Source organism: Carassius auratus, chromosome 41 (genome assembly GCF_003368295.1).
Source record: "Carassius auratus strain Wakin chromosome 41, ASM336829v1, whole genome shotgun sequence".
Lineage (NCBI taxonomy): Eukaryota > Metazoa > Chordata > Actinopteri > Cypriniformes > Cyprinidae > Carassius > Carassius auratus.
In genome coordinates this window covers 21,479,872-21,492,021 of record NC_039283.1, presented here as the reverse complement: position 1 = coordinate 21,492,021, position 12,150 = coordinate 21,479,872, and the positions used below count along the sequence as shown (strand labels likewise).

At 35.4% G+C, this 12,150-nt stretch overlaps 1 protein-coding gene across 8 annotated transcripts in view; it reads right to left on the bottom strand.

Annotated features, from left to right (window-relative positions):
- LOC113059259 (ras/Rap GTPase-activating protein SynGAP-like) overlaps window positions 1-12,150 on the bottom strand; it is a 109,590-nt gene that overhangs the window by 9,469 nt on the left and 87,971 nt on the right. For 6 of the 8 annotated variants that reach the window (XM_026227625.1, XM_026227628.1, XM_026227629.1 and 3 more), the window contains 4 exons: window positions 10,970-11,413; window positions 9,676-9,852; window positions 7,606-7,817; window positions 1,934-2,006 (listed from right to left, as the gene is read on the bottom strand). In XM_026227625.1, the coding sequence (XP_026083410.1) occupies window positions 1,934-2,006; window positions 7,606-7,817; window positions 9,676-9,852; window positions 10,970-11,413 (906 nt within the window). Of the gene's footprint in view, window positions 1-1,933; window positions 2,007-5,501; window positions 6,426-7,605; window positions 7,818-9,675; window positions 9,853-10,969; window positions 11,414-12,150 lie in introns of those variants that run through there. The other 2 variants (XM_026227626.1, XM_026227632.1) reach the window with 2 other exon arrangements.

The window sequence follows — 12,150 nt, the reverse complement described above, 5'->3', positions numbered from 1 at the left end:
CACTGCAGTGAAAAAAATATAAATATTGTGTTAAAATTATGTTTATTATTAACTGAATAGATACAAATATATAACAGTACAAATATGAAATGAACAGCTTTTTACACTTTTATTTTTTACTTCATTAAGGAAATTAATAATATTAAATTATTTAATATATTAAATATTAAATGCATTTATATAAAGTGCATCAGGATAAATAATGTTTATAAGGCCCAGACAGAATCTTTCTTTTCTTTTTTTTTATTATTGGGGGAATCTAAATGTGCTAAATAGAAGTTAAAAAGATGTTCCCTTCCGGAACCCTGCATTTAGGCCTCTTCCAAACATCTCCTGGTACCCACCTGAGCTTCATCTCCAGGGCTGCTTTCTTTCACACACTAACTGTATTCTGCAGGAGCATCTGTGCTGACAGCGCTGAACGTCAGTCTGAGGTTCTGTCCACTCAGCAGCTTTCCTGATCCCTCAGTTATACGTGCAGCAGCTCACTCCTTTTATCTTATCTTATCTTGTCAGGAACAAGATAATTGATTTTCTTCTTTCAAAGTCAAATCGGAAGTTGATTTAGAGCCAGCTGGAGTGTTTGCTCAGAGCGGTCGAGTGACGTGTGCACAGACTGCAGCTGCTGAGAATTTGGTGTTTGTTGAAACATACAGTACAGTGATGCACCATTTATGAGAAATCAAAGCAGAAAAAAGAAGGATGACACATGAAGCATTTGACATCCCTACAGGAGGTACTGGAGTTTAATGCTTAACTAAATATCTCTCCACTTGAGGTAAAGCGACACTGAGCAAATGATGCTTCAAAAATGCATTATGTATAGAAGTACATGTATTTTTTTGTACTATCCCATTGGAAATATTTCTGTAATATATAAATCATTTTTCCTAGACAGCAATAAGAATAACTGGAGGAGGAAAAAGACCCTAACAGTGTCTCAAACTGTGCTCAGATCTGCCAAGATATCAAATCTGCTATCAAATCTCAAATATTTCTGTATGAACACTTAGCAAGAGCAAAGGATCTGAGCTATGTTCCATGAATTCTATAAAACAGATTTCTCATTGGTTACTTCTAATGTGAAATACAGGACTGTACCATTCAAAAGTTTTGGGTTAGTTTTCTCTGAAAGAAATGTATTCTTTTATTCAGCAAGGATGCATTCAACTGATCAAAAGCGGCAGTAAATACATATATGAATGGTGTTGTTTTGAACTTTACATTCATCAAAAAATAAATAATGAAAAATGTTTTACACAGAAAATATTAAACAGCCTAAGTGCTTTCAATGTTTATAATAATAGGATATGTTTATTAAGCAGCAAATCAGAATGATTTCTGAAGGATCATGTGACACTGAAGCCTGGAGGAATGATGCTGAAAATACAGCTTTGATAACAGGAATAAATAACATTTAGAAATATATGCAGATAGAAACATGATATTTTAAATTGTAATAATAATATTTCAGAAATGTACTGTTTTTGCTGTATTTTAGAAATCCAAAAAGACCAAACCAAAATCAAAAGTTTTGGGCTTATACATTATATATATTTATATATATTTTTGTCCTCAAAGTTTAAGTATGCTTTCATAACAGAATGCATTCTGATATATATATATATATATATACACAATGGAAAAAGTTGAAAAGGTGTAACATCTGAGCAAAAAAAAAAAAAAAAGTTTCCTCTGAGATAGTTCAGCTTTAGCATCAGAATTCAGTGCTACTTTTCCTCAAGTGGATCAAATCAATGATCTGTGAGTTCTGACCTACAAATCATCATACATCAGCGATGGAAATCAGTCCTCTAAAGCGGTTTGACAGGCAAAGCACACAAGCAAAGGCATTCCGGCATGAACATAGACAGACATACACGCAAACAACGGACCGAACAGTGCAGGAGAGATCCAGAATAAGAGGACAGACCTGGTCTGCGAACATCCTGGGTTTCTGCTCAGGCATCACCCCTACCCTCAGCTCGTCTTCCACAACCATGAGTCTTCACAGAAAACAAGAAAGCCAAGGAGAAAGAAAGGACAAGAAACAGAAAGACATTATTAGTTCCAAATCCCACAGACATTATTGAGATCAGAAAATCAAAGATAAGTGTTAATCAGCCACAAATATCATCGATAAACGCTTCGATTGCGGTATTAACTGTTGTAGTGGCTGATTTGGTCCAATCTGAAAAGCATACTATGAGAAATTCCATCAAGAATATGTCTCATTATCTCATGTAATGACATATTTCCATCATCCCATGGGAATAAGCGAGCTGATAAATGAAAATGGGCCACGTTGCACGGCTTCTAACGATGCCTGCCGCTCTTACTGGCAGCTTATTCCAGCAATTACACGCCATTGAACTGGCCGCCAGCGCACATCGAAGTGACGTTTGGCTTTATACACAAAACAAGGACGTTCTCGTTTCTGGAAATCACATCAGATACTGCAGAGCAAAGCACTTTAGTAGGCCCAAAAGTGATGTGATTATCAAGTGAACTAAAGTGAAGTGTTTTGTGATGTCTGGATTGATATATGATGACAAGACAATATATAGATGATAAGGTGATTGATATTAAATGCATGCAATTGATTTGAATTGTAAAGCTTTAATTGGATAATGGGTTCGGTGATAGATCTGATATTGTTTTGACGTATACTGATATGAAACAGACATGAATTTAACATTTATTTATTGCAGAATGACTAATTCTAGACTTAAGCATAAGTAAATAAGGATTTCCACAGTTTAGGTTTAAAAAGAAATGTGATTTGATATTTTATTCCATTGATAATTGCACATTATATGCTTGTACAAAATTGAAACGCAAACGTAATAAAAAACAACAACAAAAACAAAGACAAAGTTATACTTCAGTACTGCTAAAAAAGACAGAAGCATGTTTATTTCAAGTCCGCTCACGTCTGTCACAACGACGTGATTTTTTATTAACAAAGGTCAGACAAAGGGTCATGGGGTCAGACACATTTCACAAGCAGAGGTCAGAAGGGTCACGAGAAGGAATCATTAATAAATCTTCATTGTGCTGTTCAACATTGCTACAGTATCAAGGCATATTTATTGCACACAGTTTGGCTACAAGAATTAAATATATATCATCTCATATACAGAATATATATTATCTATGCTTTATATTTCTCAAGAAATAACTTTAAAAGAATTTATAGGGAAGCAATGTCTTTGTTATTGGTGTCTAAGAGTATAGAAATGTTTAATACACTCATTTTTATACATCAATATCTGAAAGGCTAACAATGAAAGACTTAAAAAAGGGCTTTTTTGTTCCCAATACAAACATTTCCTGTTCTTCTAAATTATTATTAATATCAACATCACATTACAAAAGAGATTTTATAAGAACTCATTTAAGTCCTTAATTAATCCAGTATTTATGTTTCTTGATCTTTAATGCATATCTCTATGTTTATTTCACAAACAGCAGCACACATATATTTATTTCACAGCGTGTCTGTATCAAAACTCACTTACCTCATATTTAATATTTTATGCTGCATCTTCTTGCCATTGTGCATGAATCATAATACTGAAACATACTGAACACAACACTGATTTGTTGTGTTAATATTTATCTATGAAGGTGACAACAAATCCAGGTCAGATTTCACCTCAAGAAAACAAAATATATATATTTGCATACTGCACTGTGATGTCTTTTTTAACTCATGTAATGAAATCAGCTTCAATTAAAACAGCACAACATCTTAAGATATACAAATACTTTAATTTAAGTAATATATATATATATATATATATATATATATATATATATATATATATATATATATATATATATATATATATATATATATATATATATATATATATATATATATATATATATATATATATATATATACAGTGCTTTAAGTGGCCCAAAAGAGATGCCGGTACTCTATTATAGCCAAAAAAAAATATTATTTTCTGACTCCCCTCATCCGCTGAGGTAACAACAACTATATTGAAGGAGTCAACAGGCGACCTTAATAATAAATCCATTTATTAGTTTGTGGATTTGCTTGAGCTATAAAGAACTACTGAACATAAATAAAATGTGCAAAAGGATTTTGAAAAAATACCCTTAGAAAGAGCTACTACATTTCTGCATTCAAACTTCCAAACTGACTCAAAGGATTCGCAATCCCGCTCCGAACTCCCGAACTGATTCAAATGATTCGCGATCTCCAAACTGACTCAAATGATTCGCGAACCCGCTCCGAACTCCTGAACTGGTTCAAATGATTCAAGCTCCATACTCTGAACTAGGAAGAATTAGGAAGCGTGCACTATGAAGGGCGCTCTGAAAAGCGGCAGCGCAGGCAAAGGATTAAAAACTCTATTAAAACAGATGTCCAAATGAACATACCGGTAAGCTAAAAGCACGTTCTGGGCGCACAAAGAGCTCAAGAGCTATATTTGGAAGTGGTGGTACTGAGTACCAGTGCGTACCAGCCCACTTAAAGCACTGACTCAAATGATTCGCGAACCCACTACGAACTCCCGAACTGACTCAAATGATTCGTGATCACCAAACTGACTCAAACGATTCGCTAACCCGCTTTGAACTCCCGAACTGACTCAAATGATTCGCAAACCCGCTACGAACTCCCGAACTGATTCAAATTATTCGCGATCTGGCTCCGAACTCCCGAACTGACTCAAATAATTCAAGAACCCACTACGAACTCTCGAATTGATTCAAATGATCCGCGAAGCCGCTCCGAACTCCCGAGCTGATTCAAATTATTTGCGATCCCCAAATTGACTCAATGATTCGCGAACCCACTCCGAACTCCCGAACTGACTCAAATGTTTCGTGATCCCGCTCCGAACTCCCAAACTGACTCAAATGATTCGCGAACCAGCTCCGAACTCTCGAATTGATTCAAATGATCCGCGAAGCCGCTCCGAACTCCCGAACTGACTCAAAGGATTCGCAATCCCGCTCCGAACTCCCGAACTGACTCAAATGATTCGCGAACCAGCTACGAACTCTCGAATTGATTCAAATGATCCGCGAAGCCGCTCCGAACTCCCGAACTGATTCAAATGATTTGCGATCTCCAAACTGACTCAAATGATTCGCAAACCCGCTACGAACTCCCGAACAGGTTCAAATGATTCACGCCTCATACTCCGAACTAGGAAGAATTAGGAAGCGTGCATTGTGGAGGGCACTTCTGAAAAGCGGCAGCGCAGGCAAATTATTAAAACCTCTATTAAAACAGATGTCCAAATGAACGTACCAGTACGCGAAAAGCACGTTCTGGGCGCACGGAGAGGTGGCGGTAGGCTCAAGAGCTATATTTGGAAGTGGCGGTACTGAGTACCGGTGCATACCAGTCCACTTAAAGCACTGTGTGTGTAAATATATATATATATATATATATATATATATATATATATATATATATCTTAAATTAATCATTAGTATTTTATTTTGGAGTGAAACATGACCTTGGCCGGGTTTTGTGAGATTCAGCCATTAATTTCAGTATTAGAAATCATATACGAGGCTTGTGTTTGAATATAAGCAACACAAGCCTGTTTCTGAAGTTGGGAAATATCTGTTTTTATTGCATATATCAAAATGAATGGTCTCGACACTGAAAGGCCTGAACAACTGAAAGCCAAATGTGATGAGGAGCGGTTGACACATGAGAGCGCTGTTCTTGTGATAGCACATAGAGATATGGAGAACATGAAGATCTGAGATATGATCTCTTCTGCACACAGTGAACAGAGAAGTGCAGCAGAGCAGGAAGAGAGGATTCTGGGTACTGCTACAATTGTTGGTGGTTGTTTGGAAGAGAAATCGCCAGCACCTTTTCCATTTTCAAGATAAACAGCTAGAAGCCAAATAAAGGCTTGTTCAAAAACATTATTATTGCAGATACGCTAAAAGAGTCTCATTCTTAAACCTGTACTATTTATTAATATTTTATTTGATAACTTGTCCTTTTGTATTCCAGTGAAATATTTATACACAGGTTTGGATTGAGGAGGGTGAACAAATAATCACAGATTTCTGTTTAATGGATGAACAATCCTTGAAAGAGCTTTTGCAGTTTCTCTTTCTGAACAAGTTATTTAAACATTAGCGATTCAGAAAGCAACTTTTCTTTTCAGCTGAAGCACAGTCTGTCCATGTCAAGTTGTTACTGCAGACGCCACCGCACTTAAAATAACAAATATATACTGCAAACGTACGACTGCCTCCAAAACACATCCCGTTCATCCTGAGATCATTCCAGTATTGCACTAATACACGTCAAGGAAGGAAGAGACTTGATGATTTATATTTTTATGCCCTTTTGGGAGTAAGAACCAGGGCTCCCTTCACCATCTGAGTGTCTTGACTCCATGTCTTCATCCCTAGAATTGGATTGAAACAGCAATATACTCTGTGACACAAAATGTAAGTGCTGCATTACAGGAAGTTACATCATCATTTCATCAACTAGTAGGTGGGGTGATGCTATTTATAATAGTGAGCAAAATAATGGAAAATGGGTCTCTGTAAAGAATCCTAATAACACAGTAATAAAAATTATGAAATGAAACAAAATAAACAACAACAGGAAGGAAATGAACCCAGTTCATCAATTAAAAGTAGCTTTGTGATGACCCTCAACATGACAGTTACAAGACTGAGATGTCCATGTTAAACTATTATGACAGTAGCACAGTTCAACATAACTGGCGGTCACTAGAAATCCCCTTATAAAATGTGTAAAACATATACACAGACTGACCGTAAAAAAGTATTTGGATCATTCAAAAAAATGTCTGAATATCAAAAAAGTTAAATAATATATAGTAATTAATAACTAAATAATATTTAATTAGTTCATTCAAATGTAAATAAAAATAATATATTTTTTTAAATAAAATGTAATAATTTAATAATTTTTCATAAAAAAAATATAAAAATTTAAATAAATACTTGTATTCCGCAAGGATGCAATAAACTACAGTAATAAAAATGGAAAAAAAAAAAAAATTATGGTTTCCACAAAAATATGAAGCAGCACAACAGCTGATTTTTTTCTTGAGCAGCAAAATCAGCATATTAGAAGGATTTTAGAAAAAAATTCAGCTTTACATCACAGAAATAAATTAAATTTTAAGATATATTCGATTTATTTTTCATAGAAAATAGTTATTTTAAGTTTGAATAATATTTCACATTGTTCCAGTTACTTTATTTTTGAGTCTTCTTTCAAAAACATTAAAACTTTTGATTCTATATAATGCACTTTTGAGTGTACTCTATTACAGTATATAGTGTTTTCATTTGTCATGAAATGCTTTGCTTTTTTATTTTATTTTTTATTAATGCCACTTTATTTGACATTTTGATCTTAATTTCTAATGAAATGACAATCAGACATTTTTAAGTTTGTTTTTAATATACAAACACTTTTTCAGGCCACTATTTCTAAACAGCATTACTGTACACGAGGGGTCTTTGTCAAATGATTGTAATTACACAGCGAGCATGATCACATGACCGCTGCTCATTTCTCCTGCCTCTGTTTTTTTTTCATATTACCTGTCAATAATTCCTTTAATTTGGTTGTCTTTCTCCATCTGCTGCTGTCTCAGTCTCCTCTCGCTGTCGTCCAGTCGGCTCTGATACTGCAGCAGGATTTTATTGGTCTGCTGCTCCTGAGTTAACAGCCTCCTCTCGTACTCCTCCAGCTTGCGGTGTGACATCATCAGACGCTCCTTCAGAGAGTTGATCTCCTCCTCGTATTCACGCACCTGCGTCCAGAGAACAGATGAAGACAGAGCAGATGTTACCCTCATCTTGATGGCTTCCTTGAGACAGTAAGGTAATCGCTAGGTCAGTAAGTAAATAAAAGTGTCAAAAAGTTTCAAACGTATCAAATTACATTTTTTTTTATTACTTAAAAAAAAAATTAGAAATGAAAGTAAAAAAATGGTTCAAACATTAAATAATTGTTTAAATATATAATTAGCAAGATATGATCCATTAAAAGGTTTAATAAAATGTACTACTATTAAAATCTGCAAAAAACAGTTGTATGTTCTATGTATTCAAAAGAAAAGTAAAAGTTTTAATTAAATGTACATTTTTTAAGAAATTTAAAAATAAAAGTAAATAAAAATAACAAAAATAAAAGCATCAAAAACAGTTTAAAAATGTATTGAATCTTTTTGTGAAAATTATAATTAACAAGATATTATCCATAAAATGGCTTTAATGAACTTTTAAAATATTAATAAAATTTGCAAAAAAAGATTAAAAGTCTTAATACGTATTAAAAGCATATAGGAGTATTAAATAACTAAAATGAAAACTATAAAATTACTATTGAATACAAAATTAATTATTTAAAAATTAAATAAAGGTAGAAATAAAAGTATTAAAAAATTACCTGAATAAGTTGTGAAAACTACGAGTAACAAGGTATTATCTATTAAGTACATTTACTAAACTTTCAAAATATTAATAAGATATGCAACCAAAAATGTTTATATAGTAAGGCAATAAAGTACTCCAAGTGTACAGCTTTGGTGAGCGATAATTTTACTCCAAAATCCTTTCTTTCTTCTGTGAAATATAAAGGGGACAATTTTGAAGGCATGATATTCTTCAAAAAATCATATTTTGTGAGAAATTAAGACTAAGAGTAAATATTAGAGTAAATTTTCATATTTTTGTAGCTCAGCCGTTTTGGAAACGTTTTTGGTTTTTTCAGTAATGAGCAACTTTTAGATTTTGGCCAAAATTCGGCAAGTAAGCAAGCATGATTTTGCACCCTACAGCTTTTCCGCAAGGAACATGTCATATGTTTTCTAGGTGGGCAACTACAGTCAATGCAAGTTAGCAGAATTCTCCTTCTAAACCACACAGGAATGAGAAAATATATTTAAAAAGATAAATAAAAATGCTGATTCATAGCTATCATATGCATGATTAATAGGCACACTGTGAAACATTTATAAAAGGTTGCGTGTCACCTCTACACAAATTTCACAGAAGGTCAAGAGCAGCCAGGACGAACTGATTGAAAGCCCATGCTGCTCTCTCCTGAAGTCTGTTTACTGCAAAAGTCTGCTCATTCTCATTTGATATTTAAATAATGCATAAATGAGGCTGCCAGCACCATCTGTTACAGAGGTGAAAGACATGATATGCATTTCCTTGACACTTGTTTGCTGAGTAGGGAGACACAACTGCACTCTGAAGTCAACTGAGAGTCTTGTGGAGCATTTGCAGAAGGACAGAGACAAGAATCAAGCTTGAGTTTGGACCAAGAAACAGTTTGAAAACAGCCAAAAAGGGACAGTTCACCCAAAAACTCACTTTCAAGTTGCTCCAAACCTGTAAGAGTTTCTATTTTCTGATGACCACAAAAGAAGATATTTGGAAGAATGCTGATAACCAAATCGTTGACTTCAATGGTATTTTCTTCCATATTGTAGACAGAAGTTAATAGCAACTGTTTGGTTACCAACATTTTTCAAAATAGCTTCTTTTGAGTCCAACAGAAGACAGAAAATTCATACAGGTTTGGAACTACATGAGGGTGAGTAGATGACTTTTTTTTCACCCCGATGTGAACACAGCTAGTAGAGTAACAGAGAAACACACCCGGTCCAGACGCGACTCGTCCATGCTCTTTGAATACTCCTTGAGTTTGTATTCCTCTCGGTCAATGCGGGAACTCTCTATGTCAGCAGAAAGATGGGGCATGTTGGACACCCATGCGACCGTTCGCTCCGAGGCAGGGATCGAGGGGTTGAGGGTGGTTGGAGATTGGGAAGAGCCCTGAGGAAAAGAACACAAGATCATGTAAGTGTGGGAACAGAATTTGGGTTGCATCCTTAATATTTAGACTACACCGTTTGAAGTTGGTTAGATTTTTGTGATATTATTTCAACTTAAATATATATATATATCATAAAATGTAATTTATTCCTGTGATGCAAAGCTGTATTTTCAGCATCAATGCTCCAGTCTTCAGTGTCACATGATCCTTCAGTAATCATTCTAATATGCTGATTGGCTGCTCGTTTCTTATTATTATTATCAGTGTTGAAAGTTTATTGTTGCTGCTTAATATTTTTGTGAAAACTGTGATACATTTTTTTTTAGGATTCTTTGATAAATAGAAAAGGTTTATCAAAGCATTTCTTAGAAATAAAAATCATTTGTAACATTATAAATGCTCTTACTGTCACTTTTGATCAATTTACCATGTCCCTTCTGAATAAAAGTATGATTTATTTTAAAGAAAATGATTAAGTTTGTTATGCTACCAATTCAACTATAGTGCTTTCAGCTCCATTGAACACATTTTACCAAGTCTGAATCTATTTCATAGAATTATGATAATCTTTCTCTAAAATCTGCCAAAAAATAGTCACTGTGCAGCATTTATAAAAATGATCTTGTGGCAAAATAAACTTATTTAAATAATGAGATTGAATACTGTTTTTTTTCTATTGTTTTACTAGATGTATTTATTATAAACATAAGGTGTTTTAAAGTGTTAATGAGATTCACATTTTTGTGAGTCATAAATATTGCTTTTTATTTTTGAATTTGTAAAAATGATAGCAAACAAGATTGATCATATGTAGTGTTCATTTGTTTTACTAGTCGTATTGACTATACAGTTAAGATGTTAAAAGAACTTAAAAATATATATATTCTTTTGTGTGATAAACATTGCTGGTTTATTATATTTAAAGATATTTTTAAGAAACTGAATAATTTGTTAAATTATAGTCCATTAAATGGCTTTAATAAACCTGAAAACAGTTTCCCACATATTTTCCATCACAAATAATATTATAGAGATCACACACAAAAGGAAATACACGACACAAACGCACAAACACACACTGATAGCAGAGTGAAGAATGGTTTCTGATGGGAACACCTGTTTGCTCATGGTAGGCTTGAGCAGATGCTGTTGCTGGATCTGCTGTCGTTCCTGATGTGATTTGGATTGCTGTGTGGACTGTGGCGTTCCTCCCTGAGAGCCCTGGGACCCCTGGCTCTCTCTGGTGGAGCTCTGCTGATGAGGCAGGCCAGGCGGGGTGCTGTCTTTGACCGACAGCTGCTGCCGAGGGCCCTGTTGTCGGCCCCCGAAGCCAGACTCCGGGGACTGGAGCAGGTTTCCGCTCTGTGGCCTGGTTTTGCCAGCAGGAGCGGCAGCGGCGGCAGAACTCACGGAAAGCTGATGCGAGGGTTGCGATTTCATGCGCTGTGTGGGAGGAGCCATAGAGCTCTGGCGGGCAGGCTGAACGGTGGAAGGTGGCGTGGCGAGCGATGAATGAGATGTGCCCGTCTGCGATGCCATGCCTGCCATCTGCTGCTGCTCCTGGTCATCAGACACATGCTTAAATAACATGCTTTATTAAATCATTTTACCCAGAAATTTAGAACAAGCAGCACTAAACACAACAAAAGTTCAAGAATCTGTGATGGTTAATGTTTAACTTCTTTAGTTCCTTTTGTTCACTACTGTCTCCTGAGTTTTGGTTCCTTGCTACTGTTGCCTTTGGCTTGCTGAGTTAGGGCTCGAAAGGTCATTAAAGGGGGCGTGAAATGCCATTTCATGCATACTGAGTTTTTTACACTGTTAAAGAGTTGGATTCCCATGCTAAACATGGACAAAGTTTCAAAAATTAAGTTGTACGTTTGAAGGAGTATTTCTGTTCCAAAAATACTCCTTCCGGTTTGTCACAAGTTTCGGAAAGTTTTTTTCGAGTATGGCTCTGTGTGACGTTAGATGGAGCGGAATTTCCTTATATGGGTCCTGAGGGCACTTCTGCCGGAAGAGCGCGCGCTCCCGTATAGCAGAGCACTGAGAGCACAGACTTCACTGATCAGAGCGAGAGAGTCGCGAAATGTCACAAAAGGAGTGTGTTTTTGGTTGCGAGGGCAAGACAACCCTGCACAGATTACCTAAAGAGAAGCAGCATTAAGGGACCAGTGGATGGAGTTTATTTTTACAGAGCATCAACGGAGTTGTGCAAGTGTTTTTGTTTGTTCCCTGCATTTTGAAGATGCTTGTTTTACAAACAAGGCCCAGTTTGACGACGGATTTGCACATCG